The 23297-nt window shown below is 37.1% G+C and overlaps 1 protein-coding gene across 1 annotated transcript in view; it reads right to left on the minus strand.

The window, feature by feature from the left end:
* Rdl (Resistant to dieldrin) overlaps nucleotides 1-23297 on the minus strand; it is a 469434-nt gene that overhangs the window by 76776 nt on the left and 369361 nt on the right. The window contains exon 6 of the mRNA XM_089099501.1: nucleotides 14754-15038. Within this exon, the coding sequence (XP_088955627.1) occupies nucleotides 14754-15038 (285 nt within the window). The remainder of the gene's footprint in view (nucleotides 1-14753; nucleotides 15039-23297) is intronic.

The raw sequence follows: 23297 nt of genomic DNA on the forward strand, positions 1-23297 counted from the left end.
TTATTATTATACTTGATAAATTTATTTATTTTTAGTGACTCAATTTCAGTAAAAGTTAAAATTGATTTGATCCAATAAATCAAACATAAGCCTTCTATTTCACATAGCTTAATTTAGAAATACGTTCGCCCATTAAGTCATAAATTGCAGTGACGTCTCTTTGTTTCAAGTATTGAATAACATTTGAAGCTGAAATCAAACAGTTCGTGGTAACGAACTGTAAGTAAGGAGCGACCCTTCTCAATGGTAACCGAAACTCCAAAAAACGGAATTTTGATACCAATAGATACATCAAAAGAATCAGATTTTAATGCTGATTTCAAATATATAAGTTTCATCAAATTTAGTCTTACTTATCAAAAGTTAAGGCGCTGAGAAAATTTGGCTGATTTTAGAAAAAAGGAGGAAAGACCCTCTAAAAATTATAGAACCTTAATGAAAATCACACCATCATATTCAGCGTATAAGAAAACCCTACTGTAGAAGTTTCAAGCCCCATATCTACAAAAATGTGGAATTTTGCATTTTTGCCAGAAGAAAGATCACGGATGCGTGTTTATTTTATTATTTTTATTTCCAGGGGTGATCGTATCGACCCAGGGGTCCTAGAATATCGTGGGAGGGCTCATTTGAAAGGACATTAAAAGCTCTAGAGCCCCTTCAAGTGACCAAAAAAATGGAGGGCAACTAGGCCCCCTCCCACGCTAATTTTTTTCCCAAAGTCAACCGATCAAAATTTTGAGATAGCCATTTTGTTCAGCATGGTCGAAAATATTATAACTATATCTTTTAGGATGACTTAATTCCCCGAAGGTCCCGGGGGAACGGCTGAAAGTTATGAACTTTACCCAATGTTAACATATAGTATTGGTTATTGGGAAGTATACAGACGTTTTCAGGGGAGATTTGTTCTGGTAGTGGGGGGTTCAGGGTTATATGGGAGGATCTTTCAGGAAGTTTTCATGGGGGAAGGGACATTGCTATGAAGGGGGCGCCGGATTTCCAAACATTATTAAAGAAAAAGATCAGAAATTAAATAAAAAAACGAGTTTTTCAACTGAAAGTAAGGAGCAACATCAAAACTTAAAACGAAAAAAAATATTAAGTATATGATTGGGTTCACCCCCTAGTCAATACCTCGCTCTTTAAGCCAAAGATTTTTTAGTAACTTCATAAGAGCTATTTATTCTTATTAACGACCTTTATGACTAAGGGTCTTTTTTTAAGAATTGGAACAAAATTCGAACTTTAGCTTAAAGAGCAAGGTATTGACTAGGGGGCGAACCCCCTAATATACGTATTAAAAATCTATGAATATAGAAGTTCGTTGCGCAAGTTAATTCGTAAGTTCGTGTATTTAAGTAGGGAAGCCATAATATCTCCTGGGTACACTGCGTGCTACCATCTACAATTTAGTCTAACTCCGTACGAACACCTTATATGGGCATAGACTCCCTAGGTGAACTAAATTTCCGAGAAATTGATTGCGTAACCTAACCTAACCTCATGAGGTCCCACGAGTACACCATATATAGGCTTAGACTCCCTAGGGGAACTAAATTTCCGAGAAATTGATTGCGTAACCTAACCTAACCTCATGATTTCCGGAACGAACACCATATATGGGCATAGAATCCCTAGGGGAAATGGATTTCCGAGAAAATGATTGTGTAATCGAAGGGGAACTAAATTTCCGAGAAATTGATTGCGTAATCGGTGGGGAGAATGTTTTGATCCAGGAACGGGAAACATGATAACGTGTATCCTTCTAAACAAATCAGAGGGCTGGTTAAATATCAGCGGGAGAGGATTGCAGAGAAATTGATTACATAATATCCCGGGCCTATATAATTTAAGCATGTTTTTATGGTTTTTGTCACAGGGAATGAAAAACAGGATTTTTCTCACTTTGATGTATTTTCATGGTATATTAATGTCTAATGGATGAAGTCAAGGTCGATTTATTTGTTGTTGTTGTTGTTTGGCAAAGTGTAATGACACGAGGGGTGATTTACATAATCAGTGTAGAATGTATTGATCTAGGGGAAGAGAATTTCTGGGAACTTGATTTACATAATCGGTGGGGAGAATGTTTTGATCCAGGCATGGGAAACAGGAAGTACATGCCTCCTTCTAAGCAAATCAGAGAGACGGTTACATCTCCTTCTAAGCCAATCAGAGAGTCGGTTACATCTCCTTCTAAGCCAATCAGAGTGCCGCTTACATATGGTTTCCCATTACATCGCACTTCGCCCTTGAGATTTCGCATATAACGGACATGCATTGTGATTAAACATTCAGAAAGTTCCGGGACATAATGGATAAAACATTGAATATTATTGATGAGCTAGAAGCCTTGGCTACAGCGATTTACAATGTGAGCTCTGTTTAGTACATTTTCATTCTTTATTTTAAAATAAAATAATTTTCCTTGGTCACCCTCCAGTAAATTCAGGGTATACCCCCCCCCACCCCACACAATACAAACTCCACTATATATTGTTTATACTCGCTAGAAAGCTTAAAATATGTTCTTTTTTACCATGTAAACCCCAATCCTCATTTCTCCATCATCCCTCCTCCATCCCCACCCCATGTTTATGACTTTAATTCTTCCGATTGGAAATAACTCTTTTTTGAACTCTCCCTTTGACAGGCAACTTCCGTTAACTCTTAGCTATTAAGCCGCCCACTAACTTGGCATAAACATATTTTCCGCAATGATTTAATTAGCTGTCACCCTTTTTAAAACACATCCGCTTTTCTCAATCCATTACGTTAACGATTTTACCAAAGGTTCAACAGATCATAAAAGGATTTTTTTCCCCCGTCAAATTAAAACACTTTCAAACAAAAAGAGATTGCAATAATTAAGCTAGGCCTACGCAACCTGTATGTGGAGGAGTGAAACGAGTTATTCCCCAAAAATAATTGCTAACAAATATTTTTTAGGACATTATGTAAAAAGGGTGGAGGGGGCAATACCTCGCTTCTAAACCCCTCATTGTAAAGCGAAAACTTCGCATGAAAAGTAAGGGGTCGGAATTTCTAAGAAAAAAGAATACATAGCTTTATTATGTGTAAATTGAATACCATTTACGTCTAAGATCATAAATTTAGGCCTATAAGCTGCTGCTGGGTTAACAGTCATTTATCTATTTTAAAGCCTATAGACGGGAGCATTTAAAATTTTTTCTGAAAGGTAAAAATAGAAACATCAAGGTTTATTTTTCTCACAAGTTGTGTAATAAAAACGTTTGATTTCTAAGCCTAGTATATTTCTCGCAAAATTTTACTTTTTGCTTCACTGAAAAGGAGGATAAATGCTTTCTAGACAAAATTATGGTTAGGGGCGGGGGGTACTAATTTTTATTCTGTGAAAAAGGGGGAAACTATTTCGATACTAAATTTTTTCTCTTCTTTTAAGGACATTTATGATGAATGTGCGCCTCCACCTGAAAAGAGAGCAAGGGAGGGGGAGGCAGCCCCATCAGTGCCAGCCCCTATGCAGTCTGGGCAAAAGCCAAAAAGAGAATGTGGCATAAGGATGGGGAACCCTGCTGCCTCATCGGTGCAAGCCTGTAACATCGCCGGCCCGTCCATTCTCCATCATGCGTTGCCTGGGCCTTCAAGAGCTGCCCCACCTACAAAAGGTCAGGAGGTGGCCCTCCAGCATGCTTCTCCAGGGCCTTCAGGCACGCAACTGCAGCCGGGATATAAAAATGTGAGTATTTTTTTTACATAACTTATAGAAATATCTAAACAAACCCATTTTTCATCGCTGTAAAAGTGTGTGTCTGAGATATTTAAATATTAACCCCACACCCCAACCATTGTTTTAAATTTCTCTGCTCCCCCCTCAGAGATATCTAAATATAATGTAATTTTTTTGCTTGCTTGTCAAAGAAACCGCTCTTTTTTTTCTAATCTTTCCTATTTTCTCTGCCCACTGTAGGCATCTTCGCTATCTCTTCAACCTCCTAATAATATTTTTCGTTAATTTCTAGTCAATTACTGATAGAACTAGATTCTCTTTCAAAGCAGAATGCTATTTTTCGCTAGAATATTATAGTTTTAAGGATTGTCTTCCAACAATCGATTCATTTCATCAGTCAGTCAGTCAGCCAAAGATATTAAAAGAAATTGTTCCCCCTTTTTAAATCAGGTCAATTATCGTATACAGGGGGGGCGGCGTCTGCGGCGGCCGGGAAGCGCCGTAGGGCTCGGGAAAGGCCGCGGGGCCCACTGGGGCGGGCCGGGGGCGTGTTGGAGGGGGGCATTAAATAGTGGAAATTGCTCTGCCTTGCACACACACACACACATTGAAAATTGTTTGTGTTATAAACTGCTTTTATTTAAACAAAATTCTCTAATGGAAAGAGTTGTGGGGCTATCAAGTAGAGACCGTGGTTTTTTTTTAAATGCAGATATAGAGTATTAATATGAATTATTTTTTTGGGGGGGTTGTTTGAACAAAATCAAAACCTTATATGTCATATTTTAGATTGTATTAACCTGGAACTTTCAGGATATATATATAGAATAGAGAACTAAATGCTACTGCTAAGCAACACGTTTTTAAATAATAATCCAATTTTTTAAAAATAGGGTGATTTAGACACTTTGAAAATAAGCAATTTTTTCATTTATAGGTTGTTCTGGTTCCATACTCTCCATCCCCCCCCCTGCTCGTCAGTTTGAGAAGGAGAGGACGCGCCTACTGAGCTCTACAACAGTGAAACGTCACAGCAGGGTATCGTTAATTCATTTGAAATTCCTGATAAAATTGATGAGTTTTTAACTGATTTTTTTTAATGTTGATAATAGCACGGTTAAGCAGGGGGACTTGAGTCCAAACACACTACAAATTTTAGAGGATTTTACCTGGGAATTAACAGGGAACCCTCCCCCCACTGATAACATACTTCCAATTCAATCGAATGAGGTGCCCTCTCATAGCCCTATTATTGAACAATGTGGTGGAGGGGGTGGTGATAATAATAATATACAAGAGGAAGAGGTGGGGGAGGGTAATATCCAATTTACGACATGTTCCGAGTTTTAACTCTCAAACACAGTTTTAAATACAATAATTGTCTACACTGCAACTTTTGGAGACCCTTTTAATTCGCCTTTGGGTGGTAATTTTGTGTTTGACCATGTAGAAATTGTTCATGGATATATACATAGAATTCGTGCACTGCTAGAGAACCAAATTCAATTGTGGGGAGGAGTAGGTAGGGATTCAATTAAGGTTTCTATTGTTTTAAAGGTGTTTTATTTAAATGAGGGAAAAAGTGAGGTTTACCATCATTATATACACACCGAGATGCGACTGGTCTATCCAAATTTCGAGAATTATGAGGGTGTTTTTTCCGAGTGGGTAGGTCATATTATTACGCATCTCGAGAATTATAGCGAAAATGGGCGCGGGTCTGTAGTTCTTTATGTTGAAAATTTAAGCGTTAATATTTGTAAATTTAAGAAAGATTTTATTTTAAGAGGGGGGCATGGGGAAAAGGCAATAGTTTTAAAATATAATCACGATTTAGTAGGATGTAAAGGTGTCCAGCGAATCTGTTTTGAAACAGGTCAAAAATGTTTCAAGTACGCTTTCCTCATATCAGCATTTCAGCCTCTAGCAGATGACGCTACCAAGACGAATTTAGATCACTGGGCTGTACATGGGAAGGAGGGGTCGGACTTTCCAACTGTAGATTACACTTGTTTAGAAGGAAAATACCCAGTAACGCTCCGGTCTATTGATATTTTTGAAAGGGCCAATGCCCATTTAAATATCGGCGTTACTGTGGTTCAGTATGAAGTTGAATTTGAAGATGGGGATCGTTCAAATAAGAAAGAGTTGGTGTTCCCAGTAAGGGGCCTGTCAATTGAAATGGTCAAACATTGTGCATGGCAATTGTACACACCAGCATCTAGTGATCTTGCTCATTCAATTGGCAATTTTAATCCACTTACAGACATTAGTAGAGTTCTGGGGGAGGGTAAAAAGGGGAGGGGGTATGTTTCTACTGTCCAACATGCCTGTCTCTATTCCGTAGCGATATAAAACTATAGGATCATATGAAGCACTGTAGACGGCATAGCTACCAGTCAGTGGAAACGGTTTCAGGGGATAGGGCTATTTTATGTTTCAAAAATTTCCAAAACACCCTCCTCCAGAGCAATAAAATCTCGTTGGATTGTGAAGCGAAGCTGGTTGAAGTGAACGATCCTCGATTTCCAAACCAAATCAAAGAGCATCAAGCTATTGCAGTCTCTTACGCCCACGCACAAAGAGACAGTTCTAACATTTTGTAGTTGTTAAAAATAGTAGAAACACTGGATGAGGGACAGTGCATGATCAAGGCACTGACTAAACTAATTGGCACAGCTAACGGCGCCATTTTTCGTTTGAGAAATACGCATTACCCAATGGTGCTGTCTGCAGAGGATCGTCTCTCGATTAAAAATCAAAAAATATGTTGGGTTTGTAAGGGGGAGTTTGAAGAGGGGGATAAGGGGACTAAAGGGATAAGAGGGGTGGGGGGGGGGGAGTCAGAGACCACAATCACTTGTGGCAGGAAATATCCTCTGGGGGTAGTAATTTTAGAGGGGTAGCGCATCAATCGTGTAACATAAACGTTAGACAGCAGTTTTTTATTCCAGTTTTTATTCATAATTCAAATTATGATTTAAAGTCTATTTTACCGGTACTGACACGTATGCACAGGGAGGGAGGGGGAGTAGATAGTCCATGGGTAAATAATTCATTTACCTATAACATCATTCCCAAATCGGCCGAGAAGTTGGTGCTTCTTGAGTTGAAATGGCAGGTAGTAAATAATGGGCATATCTGCTGGAATAAAATCGGGTTTTTGGATTCCTTTAGTTTTTTTCCCAAGGCATTGAGTCAATTGATTCAAAGGCAGAAAAGCGACAATTTTGATAGCTTTCCATTGCTTAAACAGCACTTTCCAGACAGTGAAATGTATGACCTATTGACCTGTAAAGGTGTATACACATACGACTATTACTGTTCTGGCACTCACTTAAGCGAGGTGAAACTACCTCCAATTGAAGCTTTCTATAATTCACTCACCAACAGTGAATGCACAGCCGAGGACTATGAGTTTGCCAAGAAGGCGTGGTTTAAGGGGGATTGTAAAAATGGGTGGGATTATTGTAGACTGTACTTGGCCAGTGATGTTTTAACTCTGTTGGACATAGTCTGCAATAACATAAACCAAATATATCGAGAGTTTAGAATAGTTATAGGCTTTTATTTTTCCACGTCGCATTTGGTGATGGACTTTATTCAAAAAATTATTTGGGAGGAAATAGGCTTAATCACGGATGTAGATCAACCCCATTTTGCAGAAGGGTCAATGAGGGGTGGGTATGATTTTCAGGGGGATCGCGTCTTCACAACCGATCCAAGCGGAAAAAACAGCAACACCGGTGCAAAGTCAAATGCAGTGTTCTTGGACATAAACTCATTGTACCCCTCGGCAATTTTTCACTACTCTTTGTCGTGTGGGAACTATCAATGGCTTGAGAATCCTTTTGAGTTCCCCGACATTAACACTGTCGTGGACAATGGGCCACAAGGAGGGTTCTTTGAAATTGACGGGCACATTCCATTGGCGCTTCATGATTCCGTCAGAGATTTTGTTTTTCCCTGTATCAATCGACCAGTGACCAGGGACTCACTGAGCCCCTACAATCGATCATTGGTTGAGAATATGGGGATGCACTGGACCCCCTCTAAGCAAAAACTAATTGCAGATCTGGACCCTAAGGAGAATATGGTTGTTCACCATGTGCTTTTGCACTGGATGGTGAACAATGGTTTCAAGATCACCAAAATACATAGGGTCCTGGAGTTAAGTCAGGAACGCTATTTGCAGATGTTTATCGACACTTTTGTTGATAAACACTCTAGAGAAAACAGTAAAGTCGAGACTCAAATGTACAAACTCATTCTAAATTCAGCGTTTGGCAAAATGTGTGAAAGCGTACAGAACAGATCTCGCTGCGACGTCGTGACTGACCCTCAAGAATGTTCACGAATTATTGCCGACCCCAATTTTACATCGTTCACGAGCACAGAGGCTGGCATGGTTCTTCTACACAGGAAAAAGAGAAATGTGGTACTGAACAAGAATATAGTAGGAGGAAGTTCAGTACTTGAAATTTTCAAAAAGCTCATGTTGTCGTTTTTTTAAAATGTGTGCAAGGTGCAATGGCCACCGGAGGGGGAGGTTCAAGTTTACTATGGGGATACAGATTCTATGCTGTTAAAGGTAAAAACCGAGGATTTATTGGGGGATTTAGAAAATGGGGAACACATCAGCTCGCGGATGGATTTCTCCAACTGGAGTCCGTCCCTCTACCCCGAGGTGGTGAAACGTTAAGCCCCCAACCAACTACTAATGTTAAAATCAGAGACGGGGAGTGATTTGATATCCAGGGGGGTGTTCGCAGGTCCTAAAGTTTATTGCGTGGAAACTCATAATGGGGATGTAAAATAGGCGTGTAAAGGGGTGCCTGCACATTTTGTATAGAGCAATTTCAACATGAGCGTGTACAGAGACTGTGTAGAAAGTAGCCTAGTGCCGAGAGTACAAGTGCTAGCAATTCGCTCTCTACAGTATAAAAATTATACTGTAAGAGTTGAAAAGAATGCAATGTCGTGTATATCCGACAAAGTCTATGTGGTCGAGAATGGTATAAGTGTACTGCCACATGGCCACTACCGTATTTCAGACCGAGTTGAATGCATAGACTATCGCAATCAACTTGGTCTGGATAAATTAACCTAACCACTAACCCTAACCCAACCAGTCCCTTTCATAAATTAACTAACCCAACCTCACCTTAACCCAACCTAACCTGTAGCAGCAGCAGCAGTAACGACAACTATTGTATACAGTTTTTCCCCCGGCCCCCGCGGCTCCGGGGGGGGGGGGGGTTCCACCCGCGGTTGGCCCCGCGGCTCCCCGGAGGGTGGAGGGATCCCTTTAAATTCATAATGTTCAACTGTGCTATTTCAAGTTCATGTTCCAAGTGTGTTTTTTTTTCAAGTGATTTACTGTACAAATAGTATGTGTGTGCTAATGTACAAAAAGTGTGTGTTTGTACAAAAAGTGTGTGTTTGTACAAATGATGATACTGAACAAAAAGTGTTTTTAAGACAATGAGGGTTGTTGTTGTTGTTGCTGTTCTTGATGAACAAAAGTGTTTTTATAATAAATGTTGTATATAAAGTGTTTTTTATGTTGTTCTTGTTGAACAAATAGAGTTTTCATGTTGAATAAATGATCATGAAATATTGTTTTTGTTGTTCTTGTTGAACAAGTGTTTTTTATGTTGTTCTTGTTGAACAAATGAATGAAATGTTGTTTTTGTTGTTCTTGTTGAACAAGTGTTTTTTATGTTTTTCATGTTGAACAAATAGATTTTTCATGTTGAATAAATTATTATGAAATATTGTTTTTGTTGTTCTTGTTAACGTACTAGATATATCTATGGGAAAATTATTAGTACTACTTATTCATTTGACACGTATGATTTATAGTTAGTTTTAGTCCGACTGTTGTCAACAGCAGCAGCAGCAGTAGCATGTATCAATTTAAAACACCCTTCAGATCGTTTCTGTGTGGTCCATCAATGTCGGGGAAAACAACACTTTTAGCGACAATAATTCAAAATTGAAAGAGAATGTTTTTGGAAAAACCAAAGAAAATTTATTATTGCTATAGTATTTGACAGGAGTCCTATGATCAAATAAAAGTTATTGCCACACCCATACTAATACAATTCATACGGGGACTTGATGTTTTCAATAGTATTGAACCAAACTTGTGGCTGATTATTGATGATTTGGCTGATACCATTGAACAGTTCTCACAGGAAATGCTACAGCTGTTTACTGCTCGCTCTCATCATGAACACATATCCATAACCCTAGTTCTACACAGTCTGTTTGATCAGAGCAAATTCATGATAAACCTTGCTTTGAATTGCACCATCTTTATTATCTATCGAGCTGTTCGTGATTCCAGCTCACTAATTACTCTCAATAAGAAAATATGTCCAGGCGCCCCAAAATTTCTGCTGTCAGCGCACAATCAGGTGACAAATAAACCCTACGTATACATTTTGTTAGATCTTAATCAGAGCACACCCGAGGATCTATGTAGAGTCACCAACATTTTTGACAATGCAATTACTGTATATCTTCCAGTGAACAGTTCATGCTGATGACACCCAAGTCATACAAGGAATTGAGAGGCACCTCCAATGGATATGAATATATTACTAACGTTGATAGTACAGATACACTTAAAAATTCTACTACTAGTGAATTACATCTAGTTGGAAAAATATATAAACAAATATTTAACACACCCCAGTGGTTGCTACCCGATATTAAAGTGGAAGTAAAATTGATGCTTGCTCCATCAACTTTCAAAATGAGAAAAGAACTTGCTGTCCATCCTGATGTGACTCTCTTCCTCACCTCGGCAATACTTCATGTACGCAAAAAACAAGTCATGAGTTCTGTTGCTAAGCCAGTGGAAAAATTGAAAGCAAGTGGAAATAATATTAAACTACTGGTTCCACATACAGTAATCAATAAACGTCCCAGCGCCATGGGGTCACATACCTACGGCCATTCTTCCTTTATCGATGGTAAATTACCGTCAAAACTTACTTTTGCATTTGTCAAAAGCGCTAATGTAAGAGGATTATGGACTGGTTGTCCAAATACATGCTAAAGTTTTGTGCTTTAACCTCTTGTCAGCAAAATAAACGGCATCATATTTTAGAGTCTGCGTTTGGATAACTCCTATAGAAAATTGTATGAGCTGACGTTGAAAACCTTATATCATGATTCGCATCTAATTGAAAATGGTATAACCGAAAATATGATTGCTAAAACACATGGTATCATTGTACGAGATTTGTCTGACACGCAGGATATGAGAATAGTACGTACGGAGAGCGTGCGTTTAGAGTGTACATTTGCTGACCCATTGGCTGAGAGTATTGCACTAATCTCACTAAATCAATATGAAACCTATTGGGAAATTGCTCCCGAAGGCAGTGTTCTACTAGACTGGGCGCCATGAACACCAGTCAAATAATCAATGTATTTAATATGGATCCCTACATGTCCCAGTACAAATCCTATTATCTGCCCTTGGACTTTCTTGGAAAAATTCAAAGTGGAAACAATACCTTGATTATTGTTAATAGCAGTCCGTCGACTGTGCTGACGGGTCATTAACTGTGCATCTTTCAAACAATGAAGACGATTGAATTTTTTGATCCTCTAGGTCTACCCTATACATTCTACACACCCCACATCAGCAACTATATTGAGAGCAGTGGGAAAACTATTATTCAAAATCGGAGGAGAGTGCAGGATCTGACGACTAAATGCTGTGGCTTCCATGCACTACTATATTTTGTGTTCCGATGTCGCGGCTATACTTACAAGCAGTTTCTCAACATTTATGTAGACAATCCACGTCTGAACGACTTTCTAATGGAAAATATCCTCTCAGACCTGTACACTATTGATTTCAGTACCCTAAGAGTAAAGTGCTTAAAAAATGTTTGTGAATTTGTTTATTAATAAAAAGTGTATATATACAACGATGTCTTTAAATCTTCACTTTAGATTTCTTCTTCTTCATCGGTGTATAGGCAACTGTCGTGAACCACTAATGCCGGTAAATCATTTGGATTCACTGTATATTGATCTTGATTCACTGCAATGTCAGGGTAACATTTTCTACAGTATAATTTATCTTCACTCTTGTCATATCTCCTTGTATAGTCAATGATACTATTTGCATTCATATTATGAAATTCACGAGTTTCAATCTATCTATTTGAAGCAATATCACATACAGTGTTTTCAAATGGTGAATCACATTCGGTAACTGCCAAATAAAAAGTAGTTCGTTTATAGTCATAATAGACAGTGTTGTTGCAACTATGACGTAGAAACTAAATTGTCTTGTTACCCCAACAGTTGAATTGTAGACCTGGCTCCTCCTCCCAGAATAATTTAAATCCACGACGATACCAATCTCGTAGAAATAAACTAAAATCATGTTTGGGATTCTTTCCAATCATAGCGGGGTAAGTATTCTCCCACTGATCACATTTATCGTAGCGACAATTGGAGCACAGATTTCCTCTAGTGTGAGAGTCACAAATCTCTTCAAGACATGAATTACATCCTTTAATTTGTACTGCATAGCCTCTATGTAATTTACAAAAATTAAATAATTTACACTTTTCATTATAGTCATCAATAATTGTGCAATACTCACATTGAGTCCAACTGCCAAGAGTGTACATGCATAGTGGACATGTATAGAACATTTTTTTCGGTTTCAGATGTCAACTCTCTCTCACAGCTAAAACGAAACTGATCGGCCCTGCTGACGGATAAATTCAGGGTGGAAGAATGGGAGAGGAGTAAGTCTGTGACGTCACCTCTTTCGAATGGTGGGGGGGAGCCATCTACATTGAATCTATTGGCAATGTTTTCAAAAGTGTATCCACGATTTTATTCTGCCTTGTTCCAATTAATATATCAATAAATTGAGTATAAGCATTTGAGTCACATCGACAAAGCTTCATATAGTAGTCCAATGGGGGAGAATCAGTTTTCATTATAATGTCAAGTGTTCCCCGAGAAAATATCCTGCGTTGAAGAGATAACTCGAGAAAATCGTCATCCAAAATCAAATGTTTTCCATAAACACTAGATTCGATCTAATTCTCTCTCTTTCTCAAATTTATTCATTTTTCAATCCTATCACTCTGACTGCTGACTCTAGACTGACCATCATTTATTAGTCTAAAATTCTAACAACAAAGGGAAAGGGAACATTTTTGATTTCAAAACAATTTTATTGAATAATTACAACAGTAAAGCTAAGCATATACAAGTAGCGATACTGTTTATTATCTTCGATATGTTTCACTATTACACTTAAAGCACATTGAAGTTTATTCATATGTCTTATATCAACTTTTGTAGCGAAACATAGTTGATTCTCCATTTTAAATTTGCTCAAGGATATCACATATCTTGCACATACTTCACCCCATTCCAGGCAAAGCCGTGATCCTCTCGTGATTTCCACCGCAATGTTTGGTGCTCTTGTATTTTTGCTACCAACTCCACTATCAACTTCTAATAGGGTAAACATATCACTCATCATCAGCACAAACATATCCAAATGAGTAAAGTCAAACTGTTCTCACTTCTTTGAATTTAATTCACAGACTAATAAAAACTATAGCAAAAATCCTTTCCTTATATTCTCTGCAATCCTCTCTTGCTAATATGTAACCAGCCCTCTGATTGGTTTAGAAGGAGACACGTGATCCTGTTTCCCGTTCCTGGATCAAAACATTCTCCCCACCGATTATGCAATCATTTTCTCGGAAATTTAGTTCCTCTTCGATTACGCAATCAATTTCTCGGAAATCCATTTCCCCTAGAGAGTCTATGCCCATATATGGTGTACTCGTGGGACCTCATGAGGTTAGGTTAGGTTACGCAATCAATTTCTCGGAAATCTATTTCCCCTAGGGATTCTATGCCCATATATGGTGTTCGTTCCGGAACTCATGAGGTTAGGTTAGGTTACGCAATCAATTTCTCGGAAATTTAGTTCCCCTAGGGAGTCTACGCCTATATATGGTGTCCCGTGGGAGCTCATGAGGTTATGTTAGGTTACGCAATCAATTTCTCGGAAATTTAGTTCCCCTAAGGATTCTATGCCCATATAAGGTGTTCGTAAGGAGTTAGACTAAATTGTAGATGGCAGCACGCAGTGTACCTAGGAGATATTATGGCTTCCCTACTTATTTATTACTAATAAAAACGTTCGTAAATAAAATTAAACAAGTTTCGAGAAAGCCATTTAACCAAATAAAAGTAAAATTAATATGCAAATTTTGTTTTAATTATTCATGTACGGTAGTCCAAAATCAAAACCTGCATTAATTCAAAAACGTTCAAAAATAAAAAAAACAAGTTTTTTTAACTGAAAGTAAGGAACGACGTCAAAACTTACAACGAATAGAAATTATTCCGTATATGAAAGGGGCTGTCCCCTCCTCAACGCCTCACTCTTTACGCTAAAGTTTGACTTTCTCACAACTCTATTTTTTTTAAACAATAAAAATTTTAGTGTAAAGAGCGAGGCGTTGAGGAGGGGACAGCCCCTTTCATATACGGAATAATTTCTGTTCGTTTTAAGTTTTAACGTCGTTCCTTACTTTGAATTAAAAAAACTTGTTTTTTTAAAATAAATAATAAGATCTAATTTAGTCTAGTCCTACTAGGGATAAATAGACAAAAAAGGGCAATTGTGACATTATGTGTTTTTAGAACAGGTTCTGAGATATAGGGAAACTGCTTATTTAAATGAAGACTAGGGATTGGCTAAAATTTAGAGAAAGGACGTTACAAAAAAGTCACTAAGCGAATTATTATTAAGTACCAAAGCTTCTTGTAGTCAAAACTCAATTTTCAATTTAATTAGTGAAGCCAATTTAATTCAATTTAATTAGGGAAAAAAATTTGTACGTTCATCTGAAAATCGGACAGAGTTACAATTGTGGCATTTCTGACCATATAGTTTATTGTTGCTTACAAATAAATTGCATCTATGTGAACTCAGGGATATACCCACTCTAAATGAACGGCTTACCTAAAAGGGACGCAAACACCATAACAAAGCAGGTACCTAGATATACATCTATTGATTTTACATAAGAAATTTTGGGTAGCGCTGCGTTTGTACTTGACATCAACGTAGTCATGGTCAGAACAGTTGTTACACCAAGTGAAACTCTGGCGGGAGTCGCTCCTCGGTTTAACCAAAATGAAACCCACGAGATAATAACAATCAGACTAGATGGCACGTATATTTGAATCAAGTAGTATCCCATGGAGCGCACAAACTGAATTTCACAGCCGAGTCGGGAATAGTTGCCTAGAAAGAAAAACCACTATTCACGTAAAATACGTAGTATTAGGTAAAAAAATTGGGTAAGATTTACCAGCTTTAGGGCAAATTATAAGTGCTACCATTGGATGTCATAGTGCTTGCTTATTTAGTGATATGATTGTTTCATTCTGAATTTCAAAATATATTGAACATGAAGTAGTGTTTACGTTAGTCAAATCAAAATCCTTTGAGCATGTGTTCGTACACATTACCTTTAACCTCATCAGTCTGTCAGTTTCTTCAAGATATTAAAGAATACTATATCAAGTAGGTTTTAAATAGATCAGTACGGAGGAGGTGCATAGTTGTATCGGCCTCAGGGGGGCTTGGTGCTGCAGTGAACTGTTAGTAGTAGTTGTAGCAGTACTATCAAGGAATTTGTTAAATTATATTGTTGGATTGATAGCAAGTTAAACTAATACATAGAGTTAAACCGTTATTTTGTAGCTAAACGTTATCTTAAAAAAGTACAAAAAAATGGGAACCTATCTTCTAGTGAAAAAGACATTCAAGTGCAGCTGTGCCGTTTTTACTATCAGCAGCAAAAAAAATTAATAAAGATAAAATAGGAACAAGGAGGAATTTCAGTAAAAAAAAAACTAGCCGAAATATTTGATCCCAAACAGCCCAAGAAGGCGTAGCTTTCTTTTTGACGGTACAGTTGTCTTTGAGAATCACCATATTAGTGTTTGAATTTTAACGGGCGAAAAATGCTGTCAAATGTAACTAAATTGTTTCACTTATTCATTTTCACAATTCAACCTGGCAATACCAACGAAAAGGTGATTCTGCCCTAAAAAAAGACTTCAAAATCTTGCAACAACCAAACGAAAAATTTTGAAAAATCGCGGTTTTCACGAGTAAATAGAACTAAGATTGTTCCAGATAGGCAAAAATGTTTTTTTTAGATACTTGGTACTGTAAGATATAAAAGTATTTATACTTAATTACCCCCCCCTATAAAGTAATCCAGCGACTTTACAGTCATTATTTTTTAAAGTAGGCTATCTTTTAAAATTAAAGTCACTTTTTTTCATCTAATGTATATTTTTCAGTTCAAATTCCAGTTTTATTATTGTATCTTATTCCAGTTTTCATGCACAACAATGCATAACTTCTGTAAACACATTTTCACCATTAAATTTCAAACTAAGCTACCGTATCTTGTATTTAGCTATTTGGTATTAGCTATTTTATTATTGTATCTTATTCCAGTTTTCATGCACAACAATGCATAACTTCTGTAAACACATTTTCACCATTAAATTTCAAACTAAGCTACCGTATCTTGTATTTAGATATTTGGTTGATAGTTGCCAGGGAACAGGATTCCAAAATATCAATCATCATCCTGAGCTCTCCATAATAGATTATCATCATTTTCCAGAATTGCTTTTGCCATTTATCTGCGAAATTTAACGTGCTATAGTGGCATTTGCTTCTTGGCGACTCATATTCCCGGGAAATAACATGTCAAACTATCATGACACGAGTCGTTGATGTAAAAAATACCAAGCCCGTAGAATTCAAAAATACATTAATAAAGTGGGTAAAGGTAGTATATGCCTGTGATATAAGACACGAATGAAGCTTAACCGTGTTTATAATTATGCTTTTAATTTGATAATAAATGGGGCAACATTAATTGTGATAGATCAGTGGATAAGTCAGTACATGGAAAGTTCTGGAACTATAGTATAAATCTGCAGGTGCAAGGCATTGCTCCTTGAAATGTAGCAATCTTTGATTTAACTGGTTCAGCTTTGCTTTGCTGGGCTTATGCGGTCTTGTGCAGCAGCGACTTTATAGTGTTTTTGTAATCGTACACTAGTTGTTTAAACTTAATGCACTTAAAATGGGTTCTACGGTTTACATTTCTGCAAGATTCTGATCATTCAAGATTACGATCATTCGATCGAAAGATCAAATCAATTTTTCCGAGATAGTTTTGTCAACTATGGAATCGTACAAAAAAATAAGTCAATAGACCTACTGCTAAAACATTGGACATTGACTTTGAATATTAAGACATTGACTAGAATATTAATCTTAATTTCGGTATGAACCGACTCATGGTACCCAACATTAAGGTCGTAGCCATTATACGGCTTAAATACATAGAATCTACGATCTTAAGTTTGTGTTTAATTAAGGAGGAAAAAAAAAGAAAGCCAAGTGCAACATCAAAACTTCAGCAGATATTTTTGCGTAAATGTGGGGGCTGACTCTTACTTTAACCCTTATCTTTACGTTAGGGTTTTGTAGTACAATGCTGAAAGCGTTTATTGAGTCATTAATTATTAATTGCATGTGCTTACTGACAGATTACCTTTCAAAATATTTGAATGAAAAATTTCTTTCTATGATAGAAATGGACTTCAATAAGTTTTTTCATTCCTGAGGCATTGTTAAAAATACTTCTATTCCTTTTTATTTGTCTTTGTGCTTGAGTAATCATTATTAAAGGTTTGGGGAATAAATAGTCAAACTTTAGCGTAAATATCGGAGAGTTAAGTCTTTAACCATCTATTGATCCTGGAGAGGGTGGCATCCCCTCCTCCCATATACTGAATAATTTCTTTTCGTTTTATGTTTCAATGTCACTCTTATCCTTAATTTAGAAAAAAGTGTTTTTATTTAATTTATTTTCGTTTTCCATACCATATCGAGGGTTACCCTAAATGAAAGGAGGGCTACCACCCTCTCAAACCCAGCCCCCAAATGTAGTTTAACCTCTGTAGAACAATGTCTCGAGAAAAAGAGCTTGTTTAGTGGATTTGCTTTTCAAATAAGGAATACTTATCAAAAATAAACTACCGTCTCCGTAACAAAAGTTTTTTTTTTCTGACCAATCAACACACTGCTGAAAAATTATTCCTAATGGAGGGAGATCAGAAGTAAAATTTGTAATCATCTAAATATTCGTTCAATTCATAATAAAAAATCTCATGTCTTATAGATTTTGGTAGCCTTAGGGTTCCCATACTTGTTGAATTTTATTGCATACTCTCCATCAAGATCGCACCCCTTTGGAGGAGTTTAATTCCCTGTTTCAAAAATTACACAAATTTTCATATTCTATTTTAAACGACGAACGCGAACGACTACTCAAGCACAGCTAGTGAGCTACTCAACTTAATGTAATCTTTTAGTTTAACATACAGTGATCCACAAAGTGTTTTAAAATATTATTTAATAAAATGCTTCAGAATTCAATGTTATTCCATATATAAGTGTTTTAAAATCACTTGGAAGTGTTTTAAATGGCCTTATGATATATTTTCGTATGAAAATTATTAGCAATTAAAACTTCTCATAACTTTTCCTTGAGAAAAAGTTCTGAAGTCTCAAAACTTCTTTCCACGATATCTAAACAAAATTTAATCAAGCTTGTCAAAGTTTCTACAAAAACGAAATTAAGTTGACATGACCAATATCCAAGAGGAAAGATTTTGTATACAGTCCGAACCCACAAACTTCATTAAATGATATGTAACTTGTGAAGGGAAGTTTCTTCCCTGGAATATGATTTAACTACTCTCAAATGTGCATGGAATTAGTAATCGTAGAACCAGTCAAATTGTACATGAAAAGGCTTTAAGTTCCAGTAAACTCTTTGGGTCAACAGTAACTTGCTAGAATCATCAAACAGTTCGTAAGTAAGGAGCGACCCGGCTCAGTAGTAACCGAAACTCAAAAAAATTTGGAATTTTGATACCAATAGATGCATCAAAAGAATTGAATTTTTATGCTGGTTTCAAATATATAAGTTTCATTATGTTTAGTCTTACATACGTATCAAAGGTTACAAGCCTGAGAAAATCTGCCTTATTTTCGAAAAAAGGCAGAAATGCCCCCTAAAAGTCATAAAACCTTAATCAAAATCACAGCAACAGATTCAGCGTGTCAGAGAATACCTACCGTAGAGGTATCAAGCTCCTATCTGCAAAAATGGGGAATTTTGTATTTATTGCCAGACGAAAGATCACGGATGCGTGTTGTTGTATTATTATTATTTTTTTGTTTGTTTTTTGGTTTTCCAGGGGTGATTGTATCAACCCAGTGGTCCTAGAATATTGCGAGAGGACTCTTGCGAACGGAAATTAAAAGTTCTAGTGCCCTTTTTTAGTGACCCAAAAATTGGAAGGCAACTAGGCCCCCTCCCCCACTCATTTTTTCCCAAAGTCACCCGATCAGAATTTTGAGATAGCCATTTTATTCGGCATTGTCAAAAATCCAATAACTATGTCTTTGAGGATAACTTAATCCCCCACAGTCCCCGGGGGAAGCGCTGAAACTTGTAAACTTTGCCCATTGTTTTCATGTAGTATTGGTAATTTCGAAGTATACAGAGGTTTTCAGGCGGGATTTTTTTCGGGTGGGAAGGTTTGGGGGAGGAAGTTAGGTAGAAGGATCTTTCCATGGAGGAATTTTGTCGTGGGGTAAGAGAATTATCCATGGAGGGGCGCCATATTTCCCAGCATTATATAAAAACGATCAAAAATTAAATAAAAAAACATTTTGAACTGAAAGTAAGGAGCAAAATTAAAACTTAAAACGAACAGAAATTATTAAGTATATGGGGGGGGGGGGGGGGTTTGCCTCCTCTTCAATACATCGCTCTTTAGGCTAAAGTTTTTTTTAGTACTTTCAAAAGAGCTATTTATTCTAATTAAATGGCTTTTGTGATTCAGGGGTCATTCTTAAAGAATTGGAACAAAATTTGAACTTCAGCGTACAGAGCGTTTCAGTTGAAAAACTTGTTTTTCTATTTAATTACGAGAAGGAATGAAATAAATTCAATTGAAAAGAAATAAATTCAGCACAAGAAAAGACGTTATAAAGTGACTCATACAAGCATAAGCTTAAGTAGAGATGTGAACGAAGCACAATCTGCCTTAAGAGGCTCCACGACTAATTGAAACTTAACCACTTGTTGAAAGTAAACAGAACTTAACTTCATTAATTGAAATCAATTTGAAATGTAACTAGCCTGAGATGTGTGCGGAACAAATAATCTAAGAAATGAAAAAAATTGCTCACGAAAAGACTTGAGGTTGGAGCAAAGTCTGAAAGTCAACAATAACTTGGAAACTTCAGATTCACTTCGAGAAAGACTAATAGCTAATCGGTGATATGTAAGGAACTAATAACCAGATAAATAAAAAACTGTATATGATAAAATCCAAATTTGTGTTAAGTCTTTGAGTTAAACGTCACTTGCAAACTCCAGATTTATTTCAAGAGGGAATGAAATGAATTCAGTTTTGTTACTCGAATGAGAATTCAATAAGGGACACAGGTTAACTTATGGTGAACTTTTTATGCAGACTCAACATAAACTATGATTAATTTTAAAACTTTTCCTAGGCAGAACTATGTATTTTTTCCCGGCAATTTCGTATGGAAAAAGTTGTCGCAGAAACTTCAGAGGGGAATCAGTTTTCATAATTTTGAGATAGCCATTTTGTTCAAAATATTCCAAAAGTTCCAATAACATTGCATCCATAGACGACTTGCCCCCCCTCCCAAAGCCATGGGTTAAGTGCTGAAAATTATACAAGTTGTCCATATATAGGTTTCATTATTACGAAAGAACGGGGTCTCAATCCTGGGCCCTAAGAGTATCAAGTTCAAACTTTCAGCGAGTTGCGAAGGGGGTGTTAAACTAAGTCAAAAGACACTATCTGAATCCAGGTGATAAAAAGAGCGTGTCTGCAGTATCTAAGGAACGGCTAAGAATATTAAGTAGAAACTTCCACAAAATGTCGAGGGAGGATGATGAACTACTTAAGAACACAATACGTGCATCCAGGTAGTCACAAGGGGGCTTATATGCAATGTCTGAGGAAAGCCTATGGGTATTAAGTTAAAATTTTTGGAAATACTGAGGGAGATATCGAACTAAATCATAAGACTTTCGATGCATATAGGCTACTGATCGAACTTTGCATTTGGAAATAATATTTTTGAAATAAATATAATATTTTTTTTGAGACCCCCGTCTTCCCTTTTCTGTCAATCCAAAGTTTTAGAAAATCAGTCTTGCATATTTCAAGCAAACAAAGTTTGGTTTAATGGAAATACAGCTTTTAAAGTCTAGATAAAACATAACATTATGTTTTGCCATGATGCTAGGGGAAATCAGCTCACCTTCATCACGACCTAGGTTGGTGTTTTCAAAATTACGCCAACAACGAGCGCTTGCAATTTCTAACAATCTTCTCCGACGAAAGAGCCATTTAGTAGCGATACTTCCTTAGCTCAAACAAATTATTTATGGTTATGAGTACCTTTTTCTAATAATTCGAACTTTTGTCATGTCGAATGCGAGATTTTATGTCGAAGAAAAAGAGCTATTTTTAAAGATATAGTAATTGTTTGTTACCACACAAATCAGTTAGTTGAAGCTGCCATTCGCCTCATAGCTATTTTGCGCTGTCTGTCAAGAAATACGGATTGAACCATTTCCACATGCAGATGGCACATTTCTACATTTTTCCTGCTCAGGTTCGTCAGGCAAGGGTACCGTTTTGTTATCTTTTGGTAGAAATGGTTTCGTTTTTTGAGACCGTTGGCACCGTTTTGTTATCTTTTGTTGCTGTCTCGTTCTATATTTATTAGTTCTCAACAACAAAGATTTTATTATCAAACGCCTTATACGAGTAGGGCGAGAGGTATTACAACAGGGCGAAGTGACGTCACAGCCACAAGTCCCATTGAATCCAACCTGGTGTTACATCAGACTAGATTTCTGGGAATTGATTAGCTTGAATTTTACATAATTTGCTTGTCAAAATCAATTTACGTATTATCCGTTTTGACACAATTTCACCTTATGTAATAGGATGTTGATGAATTGATACAGACATAAATTTCGTTGAACTTATAGAACTTCGATTGTGTTATAATTCATGACAGAAAAATCAATAGGTTTCATGGGAATTTAAATGTATCACTGCACAGTTGCCAGAACAAAGGAAACGTCTGAGATTAATTGACATTTTAAAGGATTTTTTGAGCGAAACAGTTTGAGACATTTTAGGAGATTATTTGGGCGAAACAGTTTAAGACATTTTAGAGGATTATTTGGGGTGAAACAGATTGAGACATGTGACTTGACTTAGCTTTACTTTTCGGCTGTAGTCTCCATAATAGACAAGTACACAATATGGGATGTGTGTTATAAAATATTGTTTAGCATTGGAGTATGCTAAAAAGTTGAAAATAATAGAACCGTAGGCGCCAAGAGAAGATCACGTGACTTGAACTAGCTTTACTTCTCGGCTGTGGTCGCTATAACCCTTTGATGCCTGAATATTGAAAAAAGAGAGGAAAAAATTCCGCGCCTGTTTCTGTGCTTTATTTAAGGTCATTCCGCGACGAAAATGTAAAGAAAAAAATTTATTGATGAAAGTGAAGAAACTACAGAATGGTTCCCACAGGCAACATCCGGCAGTAACAGCACATAGTCACACATTGCCTAGCTTGTGTGGTAAGATAGGAAACAATTTCTGTTTGGTTTGAAACACAAAGCCACTTCGCACTTCATACACTTCACCTTGGAGTGGGCTTGAACACAAGCTTGGCACCTCTGTTTGCAGTCTATCCAAGCTAGAAAGCGCTCCTCGCCGTCAAGTTTTGGGGAGCCTGGTGGGTGGCAACTATATTTTCTTTTCTTTTGGGATAGAGCTTCGTTGAGTGGTCTGCCTCTCTTAGGTGTCGCTGAGGATGCGCCAGACAGTAAGGCGCGTGCAACGTCCGTTTTGAACTGCAGCAAGTTCATAGGTTTTGTCCAGTAGGAAGACACCTGCGATATAGGATCCGCCCATTTACAATGGAAAGATCAAAAAAGAAAAAGAAAATTCACATGTACCACTTGTTTCTGGACTTGAAGTCAATTCTGTACAGCTCTATCAGTATATCAGCAAGATAAACGACACCTATAAAGTGATTGTATTTCTTTACGCAGTGTGGTCTGTTCACTTCCATATGCTATTCTTGCTTGCCATCCCACCTCTCACAGGTATCTTCAGGATCCACAGCTGCATAGGTTGATATCAAGTGAACCCGCTTATTATCATACCACTTCACCACTACAACATTCGACTGCTTTTCCACCCGCCAGTCATATGAGCCTCTTCCTTGCGCTTTCATTTTGCTGTCTAGTTCCAAAGCGCAGCCTTTAAACCTGTTTACTCTAACTGTAGCTAGTGTAAGTATACCCTGGTCATTTAGTGTTTG

The sequence above is a fragment of the Artemia sp. Qi Xiang Cuo genome, chromosome 2, assembly GCF_049724085.1.
Source record: "Artemia sp. Qi Xiang Cuo chromosome 2, ASM4972408v1, whole genome shotgun sequence".
Lineage (NCBI taxonomy): Eukaryota > Metazoa > Arthropoda > Branchiopoda > Anostraca > Artemiidae > Artemia > Artemia sp. Qi Xiang Cuo.